A 25624-nucleotide genomic window follows, 5' to 3' on the forward strand; every position below is an offset into this window, starting at 1 on the left:
AATATTTGAGCAAGAGGGTCATGCATCAAAAGTGTCCCAGATATAAAAGCAGAGCAAGTTTTTTTTTTATATATAATAGTGTAATTTTTGTAACAGGCCATATGGTTGGTTTATATGCCAATATTTTTAAGCAGTTGATCATTATTTTTCAGTATAGATTTCTCTTCCAGTTAAAAGATACGTCTCTAATTATAGAACCTTTCACTGTAAAAAGATTTGAGACATTTAACGTTTTTTTTATGTTTTTGGTTTATACCCTGTGAAAAATAAGTAAATCATAGTGCGTCTCACATTAAATTTATTATAAATGTTCGTGAAAAGAAGCGAGACGGCAATGCATTCTAGTCAAAATGAAGGCAGAAAATGTTCTTGATCCGCGCATGGTGAGATGCCTATAGATTTGTAGTCTACCCACCCCCCCCCCCCCAAAAAAAATAATCGGGAGAGGGCTACATTATTGAAGCTAACAACCACCAAGTATGATACTCTGGTAACTGTTTAAATTTCAGATGCTGGAGGAGGTAAGCTTTTTGGAGCAGGTCATATATGTTTATGTTTAAATAAATAATACTACAAATTCAAACGTGCATGGTTGATTTAACTATTTAAATGAATCAGAGAGGTAGTTTCAGTTACAGAGTGATCTTGATTATCTAGATGCTTAGGCAAGTTTAAGATGTTGGGGCAACTCAAATTGTGTTCGGGTCTTGTAATTGAAGCTGGTTATAAAATGATAAATTCTGCTCATATCTAGTCAGACTTGAACTGTTTATATAACTATGGGCGTGTAAGTAGAGGTAGCTTCAGATAGAGTGCTTAATCTTGATTATCTTGATGCTGGAGCAGTTGTGAGCTTTTTAAATAGTTAAATGCACCCAAACAAAAACTTTTCTTAAGAAATCATCACAAAATCACTTAAAAATCATATCAAACTCACAAATTCATGATTTTGTTCTATGATTTAGACATGATCCATTAAATGAATCATACCCAAATCATAGGTGACAAATAAGGAAGTATGATCCTGATGTGGTTTGTTTCTTGGTTTTGAGTCTGCTATGATTTTCTTGTGATTCTGGTATGTGCTATTATCTTAGAAGGCAACAGAGCATGCGTTTGAAATGATTCGTTAAATGCCAGATAAACTGACCACTAAGAATTAAGATTTCTGCATAACAGGAAGTTGAGTTGCAAATTTTGAATGTTCATCTTGGAGCCTAAATGTGATGTACATGTCAGGAACATTTGTTATTGTTGGGCATCTTGCTCTATCTTGGCATATTTATAAAGTGAATTTATAGAAGTATTTTGGGGGAATATATTCTTATTCACTTGAGGTAAATAATATTTTATAAAGACTAATTTACAATACACTATCAAGTGATTTATTAAGTGAAGCAAGCAACTAATGCATGGATGTACATGTATCATTAGTTCAGACCGGAAGCTACAGACCTGCAGCTAGGTTTTGAAATGCATACGTAATATTTTAATTTGTACAATTCATGTAATAATTGCTAGAAGAGTTTGAAATAACTCTTACATTAAATTTTCATCTAAATTATGGAAGACTTTGATCCTGTGTTCTAATTCAGATTATATTAATTGGCTTAACGATACAGTTCATGTGACATACATGTATACTATTTTTCATATTTGGTAATTGACAAAGTATTTCAAAAATTAAAAGTATATAATTGTCTGTTGCAAATTATAAATTAAGTGGTCATTATTTTTTAAAGAAATTATTGTATAATTGTCCTTTAACAGGTCATATAAGGATCATGGTTTTGATACGAGTTGTTAGTTACAACTGATCATACCAGGACCATGGTTCTGATATGAGTTGTTAGTTATACAAAAGATCATACCAGGACCATGGTTTTGATACGAGTTGTTAGTTACAACAGATCATACCAGGACCATGGTTTTCTTGCAATTTGTTTAGTTTAACAGATCACTTGAGAATCATGATCCATTAACTCATTTGCATGTGAAATTTTCCTATACCGAAATCATCTCAAAACCATGATTTACACATAAGCCATTGATATGATCCCGAAGGCTATTTTTTCTGTTTGGGCAGGTTTGACTGATAAAACAACTGTTCCGACTAACTTTCATGGATCAACTTTGGATTTGAAACATAGGCTAGCTTCAGATACAGAGTTTGTTCTCCATTATCAAGGATGCTACAAAAAAACAATTTCTAACAAGGATGCTACATGTACGTATCACAATTTCTAACTGTCTGGTAGGCGTGTCCAAAATTCCTGCATCTGATCAAAGGTAAAAAAAAAAAACCCACAAGAGTTACTCCCCGCACAGGGGCATCGTATCCGCTCTACACTCTATGACATATATATAATAATACAGTGTATTATTATATATATGTCATAGAGTGTAGAGCGGATACGATGCCCGCTCTACACTCTATGACATATATATAATAATACACTCTATGACATATATATAATAATACAGTGTATTATTATATATATGTCATAGAGTGTAGAGCGGATACGATGCCCCTGTGGAGCATCGTATCCGCTCTACACTCTATGACATATATATAATAATACAGTGTATTATTATATATATGTCATAGAGTGTAGAGCGGATACGATGCCCCTGTGGTTCAAGTCTCTGGATATTTTTTCACTGGGTAAATATCTTTTCTTTTTTTTTAAAAACCTCAGTGTATTAAAAATCTATAGATTATGTACTCAGAAAATATATAAGCGAGGTTAAACCGGATGCTATGGGGAAAATTCAGCTTGCGCATGAGCTATTCTGGTTCCTGTGGGTAATGGGTAGCTCAGGGAACCAGGCTAGCACACGTTTATCTGAATCTGGATCGGGATTCCGTGCCATATGCACACATAAGTTCAAAGGCGCTGTAATTGTAAAGTTGTCGGTAAACAGTACAGAAACAAAGTATTCCTTTTAAAGAAATGATTGGGATGTGATATGAACAATCAGTATTATGAAATAAGTTAATGTTATGCCGAAACTACAACATGCATCAAATAGCATAATTTGCAATGTTTTGTTGCTTTCCGAATACGCATGTAACTTAACTTTACATTTATAGTAGGCGAGGCTAGAGAACTTCCCGATTAAATTTTGAAAGTTTAAATCTCAAGAAAAATGCATCAAAATATGAAATTTTTAATTTACACAAAGCTAACAAAGTAGTGCGAATCGTAATGTGTGCGCAAATAGTAGAATTCACCAAATGCTTGATACTATACATGCAAACTTCATTCATAGATAGATCATAATTATTTCAGAAGTATGACTCCTTTACATTTTGAGATAAAAAGTCAGGGCTATAAGGCTTTCACGTTTTCGTTGGAAACACATGCAAATGGTCCACGTATTGTAGTCCTTTTTTAAAGGACAGCAACTTGTTTCCTATATTTCTTACGGACTCAGCCAGACTGAGATATACACGCCCAGTTTATCGATTGGTCGAAATCTACAGCGGTGAAACTGAGAAGAAACCGACAGGAGTGAAATTGACTGTGACACGCCCTGTTTATCGATGGGTCGAAGCCTACAGCGACCTCAGAAAAATCACGGACTGCACGAAATAATCATGATGTTGTCAGACTCAAAGTCTCACAGGAGACGATTTGGCTGTTTCTTTTAGCTAAGGTACTTACGTACATTAACAGCAATTTAGTGAATTTTACTTACTTTTGATAATCAATTTATTAATTAGTCAAAAGAAAGATGTAAATATTAATAATGAAATGCTTTCTTTGATGATTCATGCGGGTTATGAAAGTAGCGATCATTGCAGAAAATGTATTCATTATGTACGAATTAGGATATTAAAAAAAAAGAGAGATTATGAAAATCGATGTGATTGCATATATATAAGATACTATACATCATAGTTATATGCACATAGACACTAGTAAGAATTATTTGAAAAAGAGTGTATAACAAATGTGAAATATAAGAATTAATAACTTTCATATAAAGAACATGTGTGAACAAATATGAAATATAAAAAATAATTATTAAAGGTATTAATTTTAGAAGTTCGTTGGGCATAGCCTGGGAATATAAATATATTATCACGGTACACAGCCGGTACTTGTATTTACGTATTCTCTTGTATCATAGACTTGATCAAGTTCATGTACCAAGTTGGCAACCCGTAAAAAATATCCCCATAAACATCAGAGCATAACACTTTTTATCTAAGTACATGCATGGAATATTTTAAAAAAATCAACTGTTTTATACGTGATTTAATTTGAAATATTTATATCTATCGAGTATATTTTCTCCTAATCTTAAGAAAAACGACTGTAATTATATAATTCACAGCGCTTGAGATACAATTATGAGTCTATTACTTAACCCAGTCGTAATGAGAGGAGAGGAACACGTAAGTTATAAGAACTTGTTTCCAATCCTCTTGTGTAATTACACAATAAAATATGTTCAAATCAAATCAAGTTAGTCGTAACGAGATACTGACAAGGCTGAAATCAAACCAATCTTAAATTAATTTCAGAAACCTAAGAGAAATCACGTGCACAGACTGAACGAAATAATCATGATGATGTACAAGTTGTACACCTAGTTACATGGTATATGGTGAAACTGGACGATTTCCTCTGTATATAACCATTTTCATTCTGGGCCAACATAATCAATAGCAGTGAAAACAAGTTAAGCAAAATCATATATATGTATGTACGAATTCTTTTTGATAAGGGACAAATATTAAATCCATGGCTATGCTCTTTAAAAAATGTTTTAGATAAATGCGGGCTTTCAAATTTATGGTCACATGTGATCACGAATCGTACCATTATAACTCCAGTTGGATTAAGACAACTATTAACCAAAGGTTAAGAGATCAATTTTTACAAAAATGGCGTAACGATATTCAGGAATCGACTAAGGGTGTTATATATAGAATTTATAAAACAAATTTTGAATGTGAACGCTACTTACTCTTGTTACCCAGTAAATTAAGAAAAATATTAGTTAAGTTTAGAACTACAAATCATCACCTTCCTGTTGAAATAGGAAGGTGGGGTATTGTTGAAAGAAGTAAACGTTATTGTAATTTGTGTAATTGTAACAAAATTGGTGATGAATTTCATGTTATATTACAATGCAAGGCATTTAGTAAATTACGAAGTCAGTTTTTAGATACATATTACTGTTCTTCTCCTAACACTAAAAAGTTCTATGAAATCATGTCTGCAGTCGATTATATCACATTAAGATTATTGTAAATTTATTTGAAAATTGAAAATTGTAATTGTAAATTTTAAAAAAAGATTACCGGTACATGTTTATTTGGCTGTATCTGACATGTAAGTACAGATAATTGTATGGTGCATCAAGCCATCAACTGAGACCAAATTTTAAGCTTAAAAATATCCTGTTCACAGCCAAAATGAGTTTTCCGGTTTCTCTGAAAAAATAGAAAAAAATCATGTAAAATACTTGAAAGCTGATTCTTTTTTTAATCCTTTTTTTAATTCTTTATCGATCCATCAAATAAAATTTTAATTGTTGTGTCAAGCAACCTAAATAATTCATGTTTTGCTGATCTTTAACAAAGAAATGAAAACAGGTCTATTAACATGATTGATAAACTTGATTGTCAAGTGGTATGCCCACTGCCCAGTTTTTTCAAAACATTTAAATTGTTTCCAGAATCTTAAATTTGCTTTTGGAGTAAGTTTTAATTAAACTAAGGATGAGGATAATTGGCCAAAAATATGGTTGGGTTGACAATGGCCCTTATCAGAAAAACTTATCTCGCACATACTTTGAATCAACAGGTATTGTTATCAATTTTGAATTTTATTATATTCAATTGTAGGTTTCCTCGGGCCAGACTGTGCAAGGATTAAAAGAAATTCTGGCCATGCAGATTGAGATTCCTGTTGAGGAACAGAAACTGGTCTTCAAAGGAAAAGCTTTAGCGGGCATGTATTAGTAGAAATATCATTTTTGAAAAAATATCAAGATTATTTAGGGGTTCTTACATATTTATAGGATTTCTTAAATTAAAACATGTTTGTAAAAATGTATTTTTTAAAATGTGAGAGATGCAAACGTGTTAGAGTACAACACGATTATAACAAAGTGCAAGGGATGTTTGTTGTAAGCATCAATTTATTATAAGCATGTTCGCTATAACCGTGTTTAACTGTATTGTAAAATGTGTGTATATTCACTGATTCATGAGAAATGCAAAAAAAGGTTATTGTGTGATGGTCTGTGTTTTTAGATGACAAACGGTTGAGTTTTTACAACGTTCAAGAGGGAGACAGGTTGTTCCTTTTCACCAAGAAGTCTGATAAAGCTGGTACCCCCTCTCCTGGGAATGTTCCAAAATTTGCTGCAGACCTCTTATGTTGTACCACCACTGCCCTCTGGGACAAATTAAGAGTTTTCTTACAGAGACATTTCACACCACAGGATGTAGAGAAGGTCCTTATTGAATTCCAGAAAGTAAGTCAACACAGGTGTTTTGTCAAAAAATGTTAAGTGTTAAAGAGAGATGTACCATCATCATTTAAAAAAGATACTTTTATATATGTTATGAAGAACATTATAACAAGAAGAATGAAAATATTGCAATATATAGTTGGGACCCTAGCTGTTACTACGTTTCATCAGAGGCCCCCAGTGTGTTCAGATCAAATTCCTGGCCTAGGGGCCATAAGAATTAAATGAGGTCACTTTTGAACTTTTTTAAAGCTCAGCTGAACCGACGGTTTAAGTGAGCCTTTCTGATCACCTGCTGTCCGTCGTCTGTCCGTCTGTCCATCTGTCTGTAAACTTTTCACTTTCACTTCCTCTCTAGAATAACTTGGCCAAATTTAGCCAAATTTTTGGGTGGAAAGGGGGTTTTAAATTATGAAAATATTTTAAAACAGAAATAATTGTAAAACAGTACAAATAGGGTCTTATTAAATCTTCTTCCCAAGAACCACTGCACCTGGAATACTAATATTTACACTTAAGTTTGAATATATAGTGAACATTCTAAATTGCTAAATTGTGAACCCTGGCCTTATACTGAGGTTCTAAGAGGGGTTAAAATTCTAACAATGAAAGAAATATATAGGAAAAATGTTTGAAATTCTTTTCACGAAGTAATATAATAATGTTATCTTTTGTGACATTACAATGCAAGCATTCCATGTTAGTGTAAATTCTAAATTGGTTAAATCGTGATCCCCAGACTAATACTAGGTTCACAAAAGGGGTTCAAAGTTAAAATAGAGGCTTAGTAAATAGGGAAAATATTTAAACACTGAAATAAAATGATATGAGGAACTGTTGTTCAGGTGAGTGATGTGGCCAGTGGGCCTCTTGTTTCAATAGGAATATATAGTGGAGAAGTGAGAATGTAAGCTAGTCTTAGTTTTATGGTCCCTAAGTTGGTGGGGGTCCAAGGGGCAAAGTCCCCAAAAGATCTGGGATTTTAGGGTTTTTAAGAGAAGTATGAAACCATAAAAGTTTCTGTTAATGTTTGAATTAAAATAATTTGCATTTATTTTTAAGAAGTATTTTGATAAAAATAGAGAAAGTTAATTTTAAGTAAGAAAAATTCTTAAGAATTAAATTTAAATGATTCCACAGTAAAATATTGTTTAAATGAATAATCATTTATAGTGTGCAAGTAAACCATTTTCATAGATAAACAAAAATAAATTTTGATTTGAAATTGTACCCAAGTCCCTTTAAATGTTGAGATAATAATATTTTCAAATTGAGTTTTTTGTTACATATATTTTCACGTCTTTTTCCAGGACTTCAATTCCAGGATACAGAAATTAAGTTTAGATGACATTGAACGATTTGCCATTACCAAGCTAAGACAAACAAATGGAATTGCTGAAGTCAGTAGGAATGAATAATTGGACAAGCTGCCAAACTTTTTTATCTGTGATTTTTAAATCAGATAATATGTCTTAATAATTTAAGGGAGAAAAAATTCTACTCTGGTTTTACTTGCAATTTGCTTCTGAGACTATTTTAATATTCATTTTTAGTTTCTCGGGCAAAAAAGTAAAATTCATTTATACATGTAATAGATAATGCTGCAGTCATGTTTTGTTTTTTTAATGAAGGGGAGTAACTCTCAGTTTTCTTTTTAGATTTCTTTAAATTGAGTTATTCCCATTTCAAGGTACAGTTTGTGACAAAATGAGGCATTACCCATGAGCATTAATTATCATATTTTTGGAAAATGATTTTATTTTTTTCTGCAGACACAGATTCAAGTTAAATGATATGATTTGAACCTAATGTGTTTAATGATTTTATCTTTTTTACTGGGTAGACCAGCATTGAGATAAAAGCTTGATTTATATGGTTTAATTTTATATAGACAAAGTGTATGATTAATAAATGATGAGATGCATGCATGTTGAGTCATTGTGTGAATTTGAGGGAAATGTCAAGATTGATAGTATATTATAATCAGTACTAACAAGAGATATCTCCCTTCTTTTTTTTAGATGATTTAATGCTTGTAAACTTGTATTGTGGTTTAATATTTTAAATTGTTGTGTTCAATGTTCAATCATCCATTGATGAAGTCTTGCTTATGGATTGAATAAAATTTAACCAGAAGTCTTGTTTTATATTTTCAATGTACGTTAGCGATTTTTCTCTGTTTTTGAAAAGGAACCTGTGGCTTTTGAATTGGGGAAAATCTGTGAAATTTTGGTTAATTTGTATGAAAAAAACAAAAAACAAAAAAAAAAAAAACAACAAACATGTTCTAGTTAACATTTGCCTTTGCTAAATATCACGTTTTTATTGCTATCCATTTTCGTCCGTCATTGTGCGTTACCAATTTTACATTTTTAACTTCTTTTTAAAAACTACAAGGCTAATTGTTACCATTTTTGGTGTGAGGCATCTCTATGGTAAGAGGAATATAAATTGTGAAATTCGTGGCTCTATCATCCCTGGGGCACCACAAAAGGAGCCAGATATGCAAAAAAAAATCCAAATTTTTAAAAATCTTCTTCTCTACTCCCACACATGTGAAGAAAAAATTGGTTGCATGGTTATGATGTCCATGAAGCCCTCTACCAAAATTGTGAAATTCATGGCCCCTGGTTCAGGGGTTCTGGCTCAAGGATGGGGCCAATATGTCCAAATAGTAAAAATGTATTAAAGCTTATAAAATCTTCTTTTCTTATATATACATGTATATATCTGTTTAAAACTAAATGCATGATTATGATGTCCATGAAACCCTCTATCTAAATTGTAAAATTCATGGCCCCTGGATCAGGGGTTCAGGACATGGGGGGGGGGGGTGCAATCTTCTTCTCTATTCTCGCACATCTGTATGAAAAACTGACTTCATAATTACGTTTACCAGGAAGTCCTCTACAAAAATTTAAATTTTATGTCCCCTGGAGTATGGGTTCTGACTCTAGGGGCAGGCCGGGCCAAAATGGATGTATACGTCTTTGTCGGACAGGTTTTGCATCGCATCAGAACGTTACATTCAAGGATAATGAATTATTTAGGATATGATTGATTTTCCCCCATGTTTGTTGGGTCTAGTTGTTTTGTGTATATTTTCAAACACAGTACATACAACGATAATATTTTTTTTTTCAAAAAAGAAAATATTACGAACAATAAAAAATTGTGATATAGACATTGAAATTATGAAAAAAAATGGATAGATTACAAACATAGAATAACAGTAATAATTTTAATATTTTATGTTATCCTGTGTTTCAGATCAATTGTTTTTCTATGAAATTATCACTGTTAATGTCATTTCTGGAATTAATTTTTTTTCTTACGGAATGAAAGTTATGAAGTTAGATCAATTTCATTGCTAAATGGCGAGGGCCATTGCATGTGGTTTGATACAGGCAAACAGTAAAACAATTTCCCCGTTCTTCGATTCAAATCTTTAAGCTATCTAAAGCCGTGGTGGGTCGTCAAGTATCTAATAATGTATATATAGTCCCTCAAATTCTCGACAATTCTTTAGAAAAAAGTGAGGGGTAAGTATGTTCCAAATTATTTTCTTTGTGTAAATTTTTAAGAAGATTGTCTGATTTGGAAAAACGATGATGCTACGTCCCTGTATTATTAATATGGAAGTTCACTAGACTATTTTTTTGTTCATAAAAAAAAAACATTATTTTATCACTGTGCATGAAGACAAACACAGGATAAATCTCTGCCATTCAGTCAACTGAATGATAACTGAATGGTCTGGAAAGGTGACTGAATGGCACATATATGCCATTCAGTCACATTTCAGTTACGTTTCAGTCACCTTTCAATTGACTGAATGGCAGAGATTCATCCTGTGAAAATGAATCGTTTACATACATGTAAAATTAAATCTTATTAGACTTCATTGCTGTCATGGATTTATTTTCTGCCACTTCCACAGTCGTAAATATTAAAAAAATAAATTATGTACATTATAAACTATGTGTAACTGTCGTAAAAAATATAAATTAAAGAAGATAATTTATAAATCAAAGGACTATATATGGTATGGGCCTAAAATGGCCCCCTAAAAGGAATATCATTATTTTACTGTAATTCTTTGTTTTCTTTGTACAGATATATATGTGATGTTTTTACTAAATGTTCATTTTGATTCAAGTGCCCACAATTTAGATATACGGCATTGTAAAGACAACCTTTCCCGCCATTTTTGCATTTTAGCATAAAAGAGCTTGTTTTCAAGCAGTTTTTCTTTCAGGAAACATAGAGCGCATGCTTGCAGAACCATGCAACAAAATATTTTAATCAGAGATGTATCTAGCCAAGTCTAATAAGTGACAAAAAAATTGTCCTGGTTCAAGCATGCGCTCTATATTTCCCATTCGTAAAAATATGAGAAAAATGTCAATTTTCGTCTGATTTTGATTGAATTATAGAAAAAGCGTCACTTCTGACGTCATATACTGCAAGTGGGTGCAAATAAATCAAACAAATACGTAAAAACTATATTTTATATCAACTCTTCTAAATTATAACATAACATTTGATTTTATTGTACCCGAAACACTTTAAATATTAATAATAGTGAATTAGGGGGGCCAAATTGAACTCTTATCATATATAGTTCTTTGTTCTCAATAACTTTAATGCTCAATAACCAATATGACTCTGGACCAATACTGCAGCCTGAAGAGGGTTCAAAATTCAATATGAAAAAACATAAGGAAGGTGTTCAAAATTCTTTTCAAGAACTACAATGCTACAATTTGTAAGATTACTATGCATGCATCCTCAGATAGTGTAGATTCTAGATTGTTAAAACTGTGACCCCGGACCAATACTGCCCCCCCCCCCTTGAGGGATTCAAAGTTTAAAATAGAAATATATAGGGAAAATCTTGTTCTCAAAAAATACAATGCTACGTTTTGTTATTTAACATTTCTAATGGAATTTTTTTTCGAATGAGTTTATTATGATACCCACTTTTTTAAAACTGATTTAAAAAAACCCGATTTCATTATCATAATGATAACTACTGCAATATTAAATAACAAGTGATAAGCTGTCAATGTGACAGCAAACTGGGTTTTCTTTTATGTGAACTGTATCCATAATCCATGTCAACCCGTATCCAGTGAAATGGAGTACCCTATATGCAACATTTTGCCAAAAAAAAGTTCAAAAGCTATAGTATTTTCTTTTTTTTATAAATTATCAGAAATCAAAATTCTAGCAATATGCACACCTCTGATATATGTACAATTGATCTGCAAAAGAACAACTTCTTATCTTGAAAACTGTAGGAGGAGTTATCCGTACAATGATTACCCTTTTGGCAGCCGCCCGCCCGCCCGCCATTTTCACCATTTTAATAACCGGATTTTTCCGTTGGAAAACCCGGTTAAAAATACAATCATATATATACATACAAGAGTTGAAGTACAGCAAAGAATTTTCCTATGACCAGTTGACACAATAAAACAGGTGCCCCAAATTACATACCTCTGCTCGAAACATACAAAGCAATGTTTTTCTTGTACACTAAACAGCTGTTAAAAACTGTTATATATGTTTCAGGAATGTTCTATTAATACTTATAAATGGTCCCTGTCAATTTAAGCCCTTAAAATATTTTTCATTAATAATATATAAATAATTAAAATATTATAATAATATATAACTTTTACATATACGTTTGTACATGTAATACCAGTAAACTGTTTGTATAAGACCGAGCAACATGCGAAATCTGCTTCTATCTTGGTAATTGACATGACACTGATGATCATGACACTTGTCAATTTATTTGATAAGGAACAACAGCTGTATATAACATGCAAACAACGCTCAAATGCTACTTTCTTCAAATAATGGACTTGGATTAGAGATGTGTTTTTTTTATTGAAAATAGAATTAATAATATTATAATAATGAAAGAATAGAATTTATGAATCAATCAGTATAAGGAAAGCAAAGTTTAAATCTATTTCATAGAAAATGCCAGCAAAGAAATTCAATATACACGTCAGAAAAAGACCACTTTTGTTTGATTTTCATCACATTTTTATAATTGATGACGTCTACCGGTACTTTAGATATTTGATTTTCTTTACATTGCCTTTGTTGTACTCACACACAAACAGATCGTCATTATTGTCCACACATAAACCAAAAAGATCCTCCAGATCACAGTTATCAATGTAACGGAGAAACTGTCCATTCTGATCCAGAATGTGGATACAATGGTTGTAAGGGTCTGCTGTCAGGATACGACTCTGGCTGTCTGTTGTGATACCCCGGGGTTTAAATGGTTTGTTCTTGGTAACTGAGGGATGACCGGTGTATCTCCATCTGAGTTTCCCGTCCTGATTAACCACCACTACTGCACCAGCCGCCCAGTCAGCTACACAGATGTCATGGTTTCTGTTCTCTGTGATGTATTTAGTATTATGATTCCCTGAGTACAGTGGTTTACCTTTATCATCAAATTGAATGGTTTGTTTCTCTGTAGATCCAGAGTAACGGACAACTTTGGATTGAGTGTAATCAGTACTGAACATGGTAACCAGGAGATCACCAGTAGAGGTGACACACAGATTAACAGGCACCCACCCCTGTAATCTGATCAACACTTCTGTCTGTCCATTTTTTTCTTTATTTACTGTCCTTGTTGTCCCGTCAGCGTACAATAGATCCATGTTAATGTCTACAGCTATATCATTAGGCCAATATCTTGATTTTGCTTTGATTGTTTGGAGGAGTGAACCTTTAATGTTGAAGCATTTGATATCTTTGGTCTCTCCACTCGTCCATATATTACCATCATTTAGACAGGTAACATGGCGTAGATTTTCATGCCCAGTCTGTATTGTGGCAACAAGCTTTGGTTCATCTAGTAGTTCTCTGACTGAAGTGTTGGGTTGGTTTAGTGACAAAACATTTTCTTCTGTAGCAGTAGATAATGGGGTGATCTGTCCAAACAAACTACACAACTTCTCACGGTCTATTGGTTTTGGAATGAATGTTGGCAATGTAACCTTAACTTTGGGTGGAAGCTTGCTGAACTCTCTGATCTTAGAGCTGTATTCAATGGTTGAAGATACTTCAGTGGATTTCTCGATTTTCCTTATGGTCTGTAATGTTTCTTTTATGAGAGACTGTATCTGTTTGATTTCATCCAAATGTTTCTGTAAAATGTCTCTGTGTTTCACTTTTATCTCGCTGATTTCAGTTTTCATTTTGTTGATGATGGCGTCGATTTCTCTGTGCCATTGCTTTCCTTGTTTGGATATTGTTGTTGTAAGTTTTTCATATCCTCCATCCAAGTTGGCAAGCTGATTTTCCAAGTCATGTGAAATTTCTTCATATGTAGGGGAAATATGATTTTCGAACTCTTGTTTATCTTTTTTTATATCGTCTTTCTTTGTCTTGAATACTTCTGTAACTTCTACAAATTTATGTCTGCCATGTTGTTCAGATGCCATGCAGGAAGAACAAACAAAAATGTTGTTGCAATCTTTGCACTGAAATTTGCAATTCTTTTGTGAGTGTGTTTCACATTTTGGATAGATGAGGGTTGATCTTCGTTCCTGGAATGGAACTATTTTATGTTTGTCGTATCCATCTGAGATGGGATCTCCAATGCAGGGCTTGCAGAGGTTGACATGACAAAAGTCACAGTAGCTGTGTACTATGGCGGTCTCACAAAGGTCACATCGGTGAACATCCTGGGCACTAGAATGAGGATCCATGGCTGTTCAATTTCTAAAAAAAATATTGAATACTTGTAACTTTTATGTTCAATTATAAAAATAAAAGGATTTTAATGTTTTCTAAATTCTCAGACACTGTCACAGTGAAGAATTGATTCTGTATGTGACATTATTTTAATTTAGATATTTCTCTATAAAAATCACCTAAATGATTAAAATTACCCCCCCCCCCCCCCTTTAATTTTTATTTTCAGTGGGACATTAATATAATTTATTAGACAGTTTTCAGAATTTTATAAATCATTTCTAAAAAACTCAGCTAATATTGTTGCGTTTGATTACCTGTAAATTATGGAGTTGAATAAACCACAGGAGTTTGAATTTTTATCAATAAAGCCAAAAAACTTACTTTATTGACTGACCCATGAGCTAGCTCATGGGTCAGTCAATAAAGTAAGTTTTTTGGCTTTATTGATAAAAATCAGCTCATGGGTCAGTCAATAAAGTAAGTTTTTTGGCTTTATTGATAAAAATTCAAACTCCTATGAATAAACAGAACATTAGATTCAAAACGAAAGTAGTTTTATGATGTTTTAGGGTATTTCTATTCATAATTTCAGATCTAATTAGAATTAGGCTAACGTTTATATGTTTTATTCACCATAGCTTGCAATTTAATTTTAGTTAATAAGAAAACAAACCTTGTTATAAAAATGTTTTACATATTTTTTAACTGTCTGGTACGCGTCCCCAAAACATGGCTGATCTTGCTCTGAATGTGACCACCTGATTAGAAATTTATAAACGAATGCAAGAGTTACTCCCCGTTGATCGCTATCGACGTTGCCTGGTTGGGTCTCTAATTATTTTTTCGTCTTTTTCTTCTAAAATTAAAGTTTAGTCTATTAAAAAAATATAGAATATGTAAAGAATAAGACACAAGCAGAATTACTATTTTGACGAATTTTATTTATGTTCGGTATGTCATATGCATAATATTAGAGAGCACTAAATACATATATAAAAACCAAATGGGTTTAATGTGCAATTTTATTGTTGTGTACTTTCGTACTAATTAATAGTTGAGCAAGAGGGTCATGCATCAAAAGTGTCCCAGATATAAAAGCAGAGCAAGTTTTATTATATATATAATAGTGTAATTTTTGTAACAGGCCATATGGTTGGTTTATATGCCAATATTTTTAAGCAGTTGATCATTATTTTTTAGTATAGATTTCTCTTCCAGTTAAAAGATACGTCTCTAATTATAGACCCTTTCAATGTAAAAAGATTTGAGACATTTAAAGTTTTTTTTAATGTTTTTGGTTTATACCCTGTGAAACATAAGTAAATCATAGTGCGTCTCACATTAAATTTATTATAAATGTTCGTGAAAAGAAGCGAGACGGCAATGCATCCTAGTCAAAATGAAGGCAGAAAATGTTCTTGATCCGCGCATGGTGAGATGCCTATAGATTTGTAGTCTACCCCCCCCCCCCTCCTCCCCCAACCCCACCCCCCCCCAAAAAAAATAATCGGGAGAGGGCTACATTATTGCAGATAACAACCACCAAATATGATGCTCTGTAACTCTTTAAATTTCAGATGCTGGAGGAGGTTAAGCTTTTTGGAGCGGTTCATGTGTTTATGTTTAAATAAATAATACTACAAATTCAAATGTGCATGGTTGATTTAACTATTTAAATGAATCACAGAGGTAGTTTTTAGTTACAGAGTGATCTTGATTATCTAGATGCTTAGGCAAGTTTAAGATGTTGGTGCAACTCAAATTGTGTTCGGGTCTTGAAGCTGGTTATAAAATGATAAATTCTGCTCATATCTAGTCAGACTTGAACTGTTTATATAACTATGGGTGTGTAAGTAGAGGTAGCTTCAGATAGAGAGCTTAATCTTGATTATCTCGATGCTGGAGCAGTTGTGAGCTTTTTAAATAGTTAAATGCAGGTTTGACTGATAAAACAACTGTTCCGACTAACTTTCATGGATCAACTTTGGATTTGAAACATAGGCTAGCTTCAGATACAGAGTTTGTTCTCCATTATCAAGGATGCTACGAAAAACAATTTCTAACAAGGATGCTACATGTACGTATCACAATTTCTAAGTTTGTTCTCCATTATCAAGGATGCTACAAAAAAACAATTTCTAACAAGGATGCTACATGTACGTATCACAATTTCTAACTGTCTGGTAGGCGTGTCCAAAATTCCTGCATCTGATCAAAGGTAAAAAAAAACAAAAAAACCACAAGAGCTACTCCCCGTACATCGCATTCGACGTTGCCTGGTTCAAGACTCTGGATATTTTTTCACTGGGTAAATATCATTTTTTAAAAATAAAACCTCAGCGTATTAAAAAATATATAGATTATGTACTGAAAAAGACAAAATTAGAATTACTATTCTAGCAAATTAATCAATTAATTGATATTTTAGTTGGGAATATACCATATATGCATAATTCGCACTCATTACTGTATATTTACATCTACCGAGTATTATTTCCTATATTTCTTACGGACTCAGCTAGACTAAGATCTACACGCCCAGTTTATCGATTGGTCGAAATCTACAGCGGCTGAAACTGAGGAGAAACCGACAGGAGTGAAATTGACACGCCCTGTTTATCGATTGGTCGAAGCCTACAGCGACCTAAGAAAAATCACGTACTGCACGAAATAATCATGATGATGTCAGACTCGGAGTCTCACAGGAGACGATTTGGCTGTTTCTTTTAGCTAAGGTACTTACGTACATTAACAGCAATTTAGTGAATTTTACTTACTTTTGATAATCAATTTATTAATTAGTCAAAAGAAAGATGTAAATATAAATAATGAAATGCTTTCTTTGATGATTCATGCGGGTTATGAAGGTAGCGATCATTGCAGAAAATTTATTCATTATGTACGAATTAGGATATTAAAAAAAAACAGAGATTTTGAAAATCGATGTGATTGCATATATATAAGATACTATACATCATAGTTATATGCACATAGACACTAGTAAGAATTATTTGAAAAAGAATGTATAACAAATGTGAAATATAAGAATTAATAACTTTCATATAAAGAACATGTGTGAACAAATATGAAATATAAAAAATAATTATTAAAGGTATTAATTTTAGAAGTTCGTTGGGCATAGCCTGGGAACATAAATATATTATCACGGTACACAGCCGGTACTTGTATTTACGTATTCTTTTGTATCATAGAGTTGATCAAGTTCATGTACCAAGTTGGCAACCCGTAAAAAATATCCCCATAAACATCAGAGCATAACACTTTTTATCTAAGTACATGCATGGAATATTTAAAAAAAATCAACTGTTTTATAAGTGATTTAATTTGAAATATTTAAATCTATCGAGTATATTTTCTCCTTATCTTAAGAAAAACGACTGTAATTATATAATTCACAGCGCTTGAGATACAATTATGAGTCTATTACTTAACCCAGTCGTAATGAGAGGAGAGGAAAACGTAAGTTATTATTTTTTTGTTTCCAATCCTCTTGTGCAATTACACAATAAAATATGTTCAAATCAAATCAAGTTAGTCGTAACGAGATACTGACAAGGCTGAAATCAAACCAATCTTAAATTAATTTCAGAAACCTAAGAGAAATCACGTGCACAGACTGAACGAAATAATCATGATGATGTACAAGTTGTACACCTAGTTACATGGTATATGGTGAAACTGGACGATTTCCTCTGTATATAACCATTTTCATTCTGGGCCAACATAATCAATAGCAGTGAAAACAAGTTAAGCAAAATCATATATATGTATGTACGAATTCTTTTTGATAAGGGACAAATATTAAATCCATGGCTATGCTCTTTAAAAAATGTTTTAGATAAATGCGGGCTTTCAAATTTATGGTCACATGTGATCACGAATCGTACCATTATAACTCCAGTTGGATTAAGACAACTATTAACCAAAGGTTAAGAGATCAATTTTTACAAAAATGGCATAACGATATTCAGGAATCGACTAAGGGTGTTATATATAGAATTTATAAAACAAATTTTGAATGTGAACGCTACTTACTCTTGTTACCCAGTAAATTAAGAAAAATATTAGTTAAGTTTAGAACTACAAATCATCACCTTCCTGTTGAAATAGGAAGGTGGGGTATTGTTGAAAGAAGTAAACGTTATTGTAATTTGTGTAATTGTAACAAAATTGGTGATGAATTTCATGTTATATTACAATGCAAGGCATTAAGTAAATTACGAAGTCAGTTTTTAGATATATATTACTGTTCTTCTCCTAACACTATAAAGTTCTATGAAATCATGTCTGCAGTCGATTATATCACATTAAGAAAATTGTAAATTTATTTGAAAATTGAAAATTGTAATTGTAAATTTTATAAAAAAGATTACCGGTACATGTTTATTTGGCTGTATCTGACATGTAAGTACAGATAACTGTATGGTGCATCAAGCCATCAACTGAGACCAAATTTTAAGCTTAAAAATATCCTGTTCACAGCCAAAATGAGTTTTCCGGTTTCTCTGAAAAAATAGAAAAAAATCATGTAAAATACTTGAAAGCTGATTCTTTTTTTAATCCTTTTTTGTGAAATCGTATTTCAAAAAAATTCTTTATCGATCCATCAAATAAAATTTTAATTGTTGTGTCAAGCAACCTAAATAATTCATGTTTTGCTGATCTTTAACAAAGAAATGAAAACAGGTCTATTAACATGATTGATAAACTTGATTGTCAAGTGGTATGCCCACTGCCCAGTTTTATCAAAAGATTTAAATTGTTTCCAGAATCTTAAATTTGCTTTTGGAGTAAGTTTTAATTAAACTAAGGATGAGGATAATTGGCCAAAAATATGGTTGGGTTGACAATGGCCCTTATCAGAAAAACTTATCTCGCACATACTTTGAATCAACAGGTATTGTTATCAATTTTGAATTTTATTATATTCAATTGTAGGTTTCCTCGGGCCAGACTGTGCAAGGATTAAAAGAAATTCTGGCCATGCAGATTGCGATTCCTGTTGAGGAACAGAAACTGGTCTTCAAAGGAAAAGCTTTAGCGGGCATGTATTAGTAGGAATATCATTTTTGAAAAAATATCAAGATTATTTAGGGGTTCTTACATATTTATAGGATTTCTTAAATTAAAACATGTTTGTAAAAATGTATTTTTTAAAATGTGAGAGATGCAAACGTGTTAGAGTACAACACGATTATAACAAAGTGCAAGGGATGTTTGTTGTAAGCATCAATTTATTATAAGCATGTTCGCTATAACCGTGTTTAACTGTATTGTAAAATGTGTGTATATTCACTGATTCATGAGAAATGCAAAAAAAGGTTATTGTGTGATGGTCTGTGTTTTTAGATGACAAACGGTTGAGTTTTTACAACGTTCAAGAGGGAGACAGGTTGTTCCTTTTCACCAAGAAGTCTGATAAAGCTGGTACCCCCTCTCCTGGGAATGTTCCAAAATTTGCTGCAGACCTCTTATGTTGTACCACCACTGCCCTCTGGGACAAATTAAGAGTTTTCTTACAGAGACATTTCACACCACAGGATGTAGAGAAGGTCCTTATTGAATTCCAGAAAGTAAGTCAACACAGGTGTTTTGTCAAAAAATGTTAAGTGTTAAAGAGAGATGTACCATCATCATTTAAAAAAGATACTTTTATATATGTTATGAAGAATATTATAACAAGAAGAATGAAAATATTGCAATATATAGTTGGGACCCTAGCTGTTACTACGTTTCATCAGAGGCCCCCAGTGTGTTCAGATCAAATTCCTGGCCTAGGGGCCATAAGAATTAAATGAGGTCACTTTTGAACTTTTTTAAAGCTCAGCTGAACCGACGATTTAAGTGAGCCTTTCTGATCACCTGTTGTCCGTCGTCTGTCCGTCTGTCCATCTGTCTGTAAACTTTTCACTTTCACTTCCTCTCTAGAATAACTTGGCCAAATTTAGCCAAATTTTTGGGTGGAAAGGGGGTTTTAAATTATGAAAATATTTTAAAACAGAAATAATTGTAAAACAGTACAAATAGGGTCTTATTAAATCTTCTTCCCAAGAACCACTGCACCTGGAATACTAATATTTACACTTAAGTTTGAATATATAGTGAACATTCTAAATTGCTAAAATTGTGAACCCTGGCCTTATACTGAGGCTCTAAGAGGGGTTAAAATTCTAACAATGAAAGAAATATATAGGAAAAATGTTTGAAATTCTTTTCAAGAAGTAATATAATAATGTTATTTTTGTGACATTACAATGCAAGCATTCCAAGTTAGTGTAAATTCTAAATTGGTTAAATCGTGATCCCCAGACTAATACTAGGTTCCCAAAAGGGGTTCAAAGTTAAAATAGAAGCTTAGTAAATAGGGACAATATTTAAACACTGAAATAAAATGATATGTTCAGGTGAGTGATGTGGCCAGTGGGCCTCTTGTTTCAATAGGAATATATAGTGGAGAAGTGAGAATGTAAGCTAGTCTTAGTTTTATGGTCCCTAAGTTGGTGGGGGTCCAAGGGGCAAAGTCCCCAAAAGATCTGGGATTTTAGGGTTTTTAAGAGAAGTATGAAACCATAAAAGTTTCTATTAATGTTTGAATTAAAATAATTTGCATTTATTTTTAAGAAGTATTTTGATAAAAATAGAGAAAGTTAATTTTAAGTAAGAAAAATTCTTAAGAATTAAATTTAAATGATTCCACAGTAAAATATTGTTTAAAGGAATAATCATTTATAGTGTGCAAATAAACCATTTTCATAGATAAACAAAAATAAATTTTGATTTGAAATTGTACCCAAGTCCCTTTAAATGTTGAGATAATAATATTTTCAAATTGAGTTTTTTGTTACATATATTTTCACGTCTTTTTCCAGGACTTCAATTCCAGGATACAGAAATTAAGTTTAGATGACATTGAACGATTTGCCATTACCAAGCTAAGACAAACAAATGGAATTGCTGAAGTCAGCTAGGAATGAATAATTGGACAAGCTGCCAAACTTTTTTATCTGTGATTTTTAAATCAGATAATATGTCTTAATAATTTAAGGGAGAAAAAATTCTACTCTGGTTTTACTTGCAATTTGCTTCTGAGACTATTTTAATATTCATTTTTAGTTTCTCGGGCAAAAAAGTAAAATTCATTTATACATGTAATAGATAATGCTGCAGTCATGTTTTGTTTTTTTAATGAAGGGGAGTAACTCTCAGTTTTCTTTTTAGATTTCTTTTAATTGAGTTATTCCCATTTCAAGGTACAGTTTGTGACAAAATGAGGCATTACCCATGAGCATTAATTATCATATTTTTGGAAACTGATTTTATTTTTTTGTGCAGACACAGATTCAAGTTAAATGATATGATTTGAACCTAATGTGTTTAATGATTTTATCTTTTTTATTGGGTAGACCTGCATTGAGATAAAAGCTTGATTTATATGGTTTAATTTTATATAGACAAAGTGTATGATTAATAAATGATGAGATGCATGTTGAGTCATTGTGTGAATTTGAGGGAAATGTCAAGATTGATAGTATATTATAATCAGTACTAACAAGAGATCTCCCTTTTTTTTTTAGATGATTTAATGCTTGTAAACTTGTATTGTGGTTTAATATTTTAAATTGTTGTGTTCAATATTCAATCATCCATCGATCAGCTCTTGATTTTGGATTGAATAAAATTTAACCAGAAGTCTTGTTTTATATATTCAATGTACGTTAGCGATTTTTTCTCTGTTTTTGAAAAGGAACCTGTGGCTGTTGAATTGGGGAAAATCTGTGAAATTTTGGTTAATTTGTTAAAAAAAAAAAAAAAAAAAAAAAAAAAAAAACATGTTCTAGTTAACATTTGCCTTTGCTAAATATCACGTTTTTATTGCTATCCATTTTCGTCCGTCATTGTGCGTTACCAATTTTACATTTTTAACTTCTTTTTAAAAACAGCTACAAGGCTAATTGTTACCATTTTTGGTGTGAGGCATCTCTATGGTAAGAGGAATCTAAATTGTGAAATTCGTGGCTCTACCATCCCCGGGGCACCACAAAAGGAGCCAGATATGCCAAAAAAAATCCAAATTTTTAAAAATCTTCTTCTCTACTCCCACACATGTGAAGAAAAAATTGGTTGCATGGTTATGATGTCCATGAAGCCCTCTACCAAAATTGTGAAATTCATGGCCCCTGGTTCAGGGGTTCTGGCTCAAGGGTGGGGCCAATATGGCCAAACAGTAAAAATGTATTAATTTAAAAGCTTATAAAATCTTCTTTTCTTATATATATATATATATATATATATATATATATATATATATATATATATATATATATATATATATATATATATATATATATTTGTTTAAAACTAAATGCATGATTATGATGTCCATGAAACCCTCTACCAAAATTGTGAAATCCATGGCCCCTGGGTCAGGGGTTCAGGCTCTAGGGTGAGGCCAATATGGCCATATAGTAAAAATGTATTAAATCTTTAAATTTAAAAATCTTCTTCTTTACTCCCAAACATGGGCAAAAAAACTGAACACATGCTTATGATGTCCACGAACTCCTCTATCTAAATTGTAAAATTCATGGCCCCTGGATCAGGGGTTCAGGACATGGGGGGGGGGTGCAATCTTCTTCTCTATTCTCACACATCTGTATGAAAAACTGACTTCATAATTACGTTTACCAGGAAGTCCTCTACAAAAATTTTTAATTTTATGCCCCTGGAGTATGGGTTTTGACTCTAGGGGCAGGGTCAAAATGGATGTATAGGTCTTTGTCGGACAGGTTTTGCATCGTATCAGAACGTTTCACTCAACGCTAATGAATTATTTAGGATATGATTGATTTTCCCCCATATTTGTTGGTCTAGAACGTTGTTTTGTGTATATTTTCAAACACAGTATATATACAACGATAATATTTTTTTCCGAAAAAGAAAAAATACGAATAAAAAATTGTGATATAGACATTGAAATTATGAAAAAAAAATTGGATAGATTACAAACAGAGAATAACAGTAATAATTTTAATATTTTATGATATCCTGTGTTTCAGATCAATTGGTTCTCTATGATATTGTCACTGTTAATGTCATTACTGAAATTAATCTTCTTTCGTATGGAATGAAAGTTATGAAGTTGGATCCATTTCATTGCTAAATGGCGAGGGCCATCGCATGCGGTTTGCTACAGGCAAACAGTAAAACAATTTACCCGTTCTTCGATTCAAATCTTTAAGCTATTTAAAGCCGTAGTGGGTCGTCAAGTATCTAATAATGTATATTTTATCCCTCAAATTTTCGACAATTCTTTAGAAAAAAGTGAGGGGCAAGTATGTTCCAAATTATTTTCTATCTAAATTTTTAAGATTGTCTGATTTGGAAAAACGATGATGCTACGTCCCTGTATTATTAATTGGAAGTTCACTAGACTATTTTTTGTTCATAAAAAAACATTATTATCACTGTGCATGAAGACAAAATGAATCGTTTACATACATGTAAATCTTATTAGACTTCATTGCTGTCATGGATTTATTTTCTGCCACTTCCACAGTCGTAAATATTAAAAAAATAAATTATGTACATTATAAACTATGTGTAACTGTCGTAAAAAATATAAATTAAAGAAGATAATTAATCAAAGGACTATATATGGTATGGACCTAAAATGGCCCCCTAAAAGGAATATCATTATTTTATTGTAATTCTTTGTTTTCTTTGTACAGATATATATGTGATGTTTTTACTAAATGTTCATTTTGATTCAAGTGCCCATAATTTAGATATACGGCATTGTAAAGACAACCTTTCCCGCCATTTTTGCATTTTAGCATAAAAGAGCTTGTTTTCAAGCAGTTTTTCTTTCAGGAAACATAGAGCGCATGCTTGCAGAACCAACAAAATATTTTAATCAGAGATGTATCTAATAAGTGACAAAAAAATTGTCCTGGTTCAAGCATGCGCTCTATATTTCCCATTCGTAAAAATATGAGAAAAATGTCAATTTTCGTCTGATTTTGATTGAATTATAGAAATAGCGTCACTTCTGACGTCATATACTGCAAGTGGGTGCAAATAAATCAAACAAATACGTAAAAAATATATTTTATATCAACTCTTCTAAATTATAACATAACATTTTATTGTACCCGAAACACTTTAAATATTAATATTAAATAGTGAATTATGGGGGCCAAATTGAACTCTTATCATATATAGTTCTTTGTTCTCAATAACTTCAATGCTCAATAACTATGACTCTGGACCAGCACTGCAGCCTGAAGAGGGTTCAAAATTCATTATGGAAAAACATAAGGAAGGTGTTCAAAATTCTTTTCAAGAACTACAATGCTACAATTTGTAAGATTACTATGCATGCATCCTCAGATAGTGTAGATTCTAGATTGTTAAAACTGTGACCCCGGACCAATACTGCCCCCCCCCCCCCGAGGGATTCAAAGTTTAAAATAGAAATATATAGGGAAAATCTTGTTCTCAAAAAATACAATGCTACGTTTTGTTATTAAACATTTCTAATGGATTTTTTTTCGAATGAGTTTATTATGATACCCACTTTTTTAAAACTGATTTAATGATATATCATATATCATAATGATACCTACTGCAATATTAAATAACAAGTGATAAGCTGTCAATGTGACAGCAAACCGGGTTTTCTTTTATGTGAACTGTATCCATAATCCATGTCAACCCGTATCCAGTGAAATGGAGTACCCTATATGCAACATTTTGCCAAAAAAAAGTTCAAAAGCTAGTATTTTTTTTATAAATTATCAGAAATCAAAATTCTAGCAATATGCACACCTCTGATTAATGTGCAATTGATCTGCAAAAGAACAACTTCCTATCTTGAAAACTGTAGGAGGAGTTATCCGTACAATGATTACCCTTTTGGCAGCCACCCGCCCGCCCGCCATTTTCACCATTTTAATAACCGGATTTTTCCGTTGGAAAACCCGGTTAAAAATACAATCATATATATACATACAAGAGTTGAAGTACAGCAAAGAATTTTCCTATGACCAGTTGACACAATAAAATAGGTGCCCCAAATTACATACCTCTGCTCGAATCATACAAAGCAATGTTTTTCTTGTACACTAAACAGCCGTTAAAAACTGTTATATATTTTTCAGGAATGTTCTATCAATACTGACAAATGGTCCCTGTCAATTTAAGCCCTTGAAATATTTTTCATTTATAATATATAAATAATTAAAATATTATGATAATATATATAACTTTTACATATACGTTTGTACATGTAATACCAGTAAACTGTTTGTATAAGACCGAGCAACATGCGAAATCTACTTCTATCTTGGTAATTGACATGACACTGATG

At 32.2% G+C, this 25624-nt stretch overlaps 3 protein-coding genes across 3 annotated transcripts; 2 read left to right on the forward strand and 1 right to left on the reverse strand.

Moving 5' to 3' along the window:
* The first annotated feature begins 350 nt into the window (after positions 1–350).
* On the forward strand, positions 351–8631 carry LOC128160902 (ubiquitin-like protein 4A). Its single transcript, XM_052824199.1, has 5 exons — positions 351–383; positions 510–521; positions 5864–5969; positions 6275–6498; positions 7806–8631. The coding sequence occupies exons 1-5, from the start codon at positions 351–353 to the stop codon at positions 7911–7913; spliced, it is 483 nt and encodes a 160-aa protein (XP_052680159.1). The 3' UTR covers positions 7914–8631.
* A 3648-nt stretch (positions 8632–12279) lies between these two features.
* LOC128158949 (uncharacterized) lies at positions 12280–14988 on the reverse strand. The gene is made up of 2 exons (XM_052821937.1): positions 14909–14988; positions 12280–14259 (listed from the first exon to the last, which is right to left on the reverse strand). Exon 2 carries the CDS (start codon positions 14244–14246, stop codon positions 12576–12578), a length of 1671 nt encoding a protein of 556 aa, XP_052677897.1. The 5' UTR covers positions 14247–14259; positions 14909–14988; the 3' UTR covers positions 12280–12575.
* A 2709-nt stretch (positions 14989–17697) lies between these two features.
* Positions 17698–21348, forward strand: LOC128160903 (ubiquitin-like protein 4A). Its single transcript, XM_052824200.1, has 4 exons — positions 17698–17715; positions 19195–19300; positions 19606–19829; positions 21126–21348. The coding sequence occupies exons 1-4, from the start codon at positions 17698–17700 to the stop codon at positions 21222–21224; spliced, it is 447 nt and encodes a 148-aa protein (XP_052680160.1). The 3' UTR covers positions 21225–21348.
* Positions 21349–25624: the final 4276 nt, after the last annotated feature.

This window comes from Crassostrea angulata, chromosome 8 (genome assembly GCF_025612915.1).
Source record: "Crassostrea angulata isolate pt1a10 chromosome 8, ASM2561291v2, whole genome shotgun sequence".
In the NCBI taxonomy this organism is placed as follows: domain Eukaryota; kingdom Metazoa; phylum Mollusca; class Bivalvia; order Ostreida; family Ostreidae; genus Magallana; species Magallana angulata.

Bases quoted from the DNA above. Each gene is read 5' to 3' on its own strand.
- LOC128160902 (XM_052824199.1), top strand. From the start codon at position 351: ATGAAGGCAGAAAATGTTCTTGATCCGCGCATG. The intron at 5,970-6,274 runs GCATGTATTAGT...CTGTGTTTTTAG, and splicing joins CAAAGGAAAAGCTTTAGCGG to ATGACAAACGGTTGAGTTTT. The intron at 6,499-7,805 runs GTAAGTCAACAC...GTCTTTTTCCAG, and splicing joins TCCTTATTGAATTCCAGAAA to GACTTCAATTCCAGGATACA.
- LOC128158949 (XM_052821937.1), bottom strand. From the start codon at position 14,246: ATGGATCCTCATTCTAGTGCCCAGGATGTTCACCGATGTGACCTTTGT.
- LOC128160903 (XM_052824200.1), top strand. The intron at 19,301-19,605 runs GCATGTATTAGT...CTGTGTTTTTAG, and splicing joins CAAAGGAAAAGCTTTAGCGG to ATGACAAACGGTTGAGTTTT. The intron at 19,830-21,125 runs GTAAGTCAACAC...GTCTTTTTCCAG, and splicing joins TCCTTATTGAATTCCAGAAA to GACTTCAATTCCAGGATACA.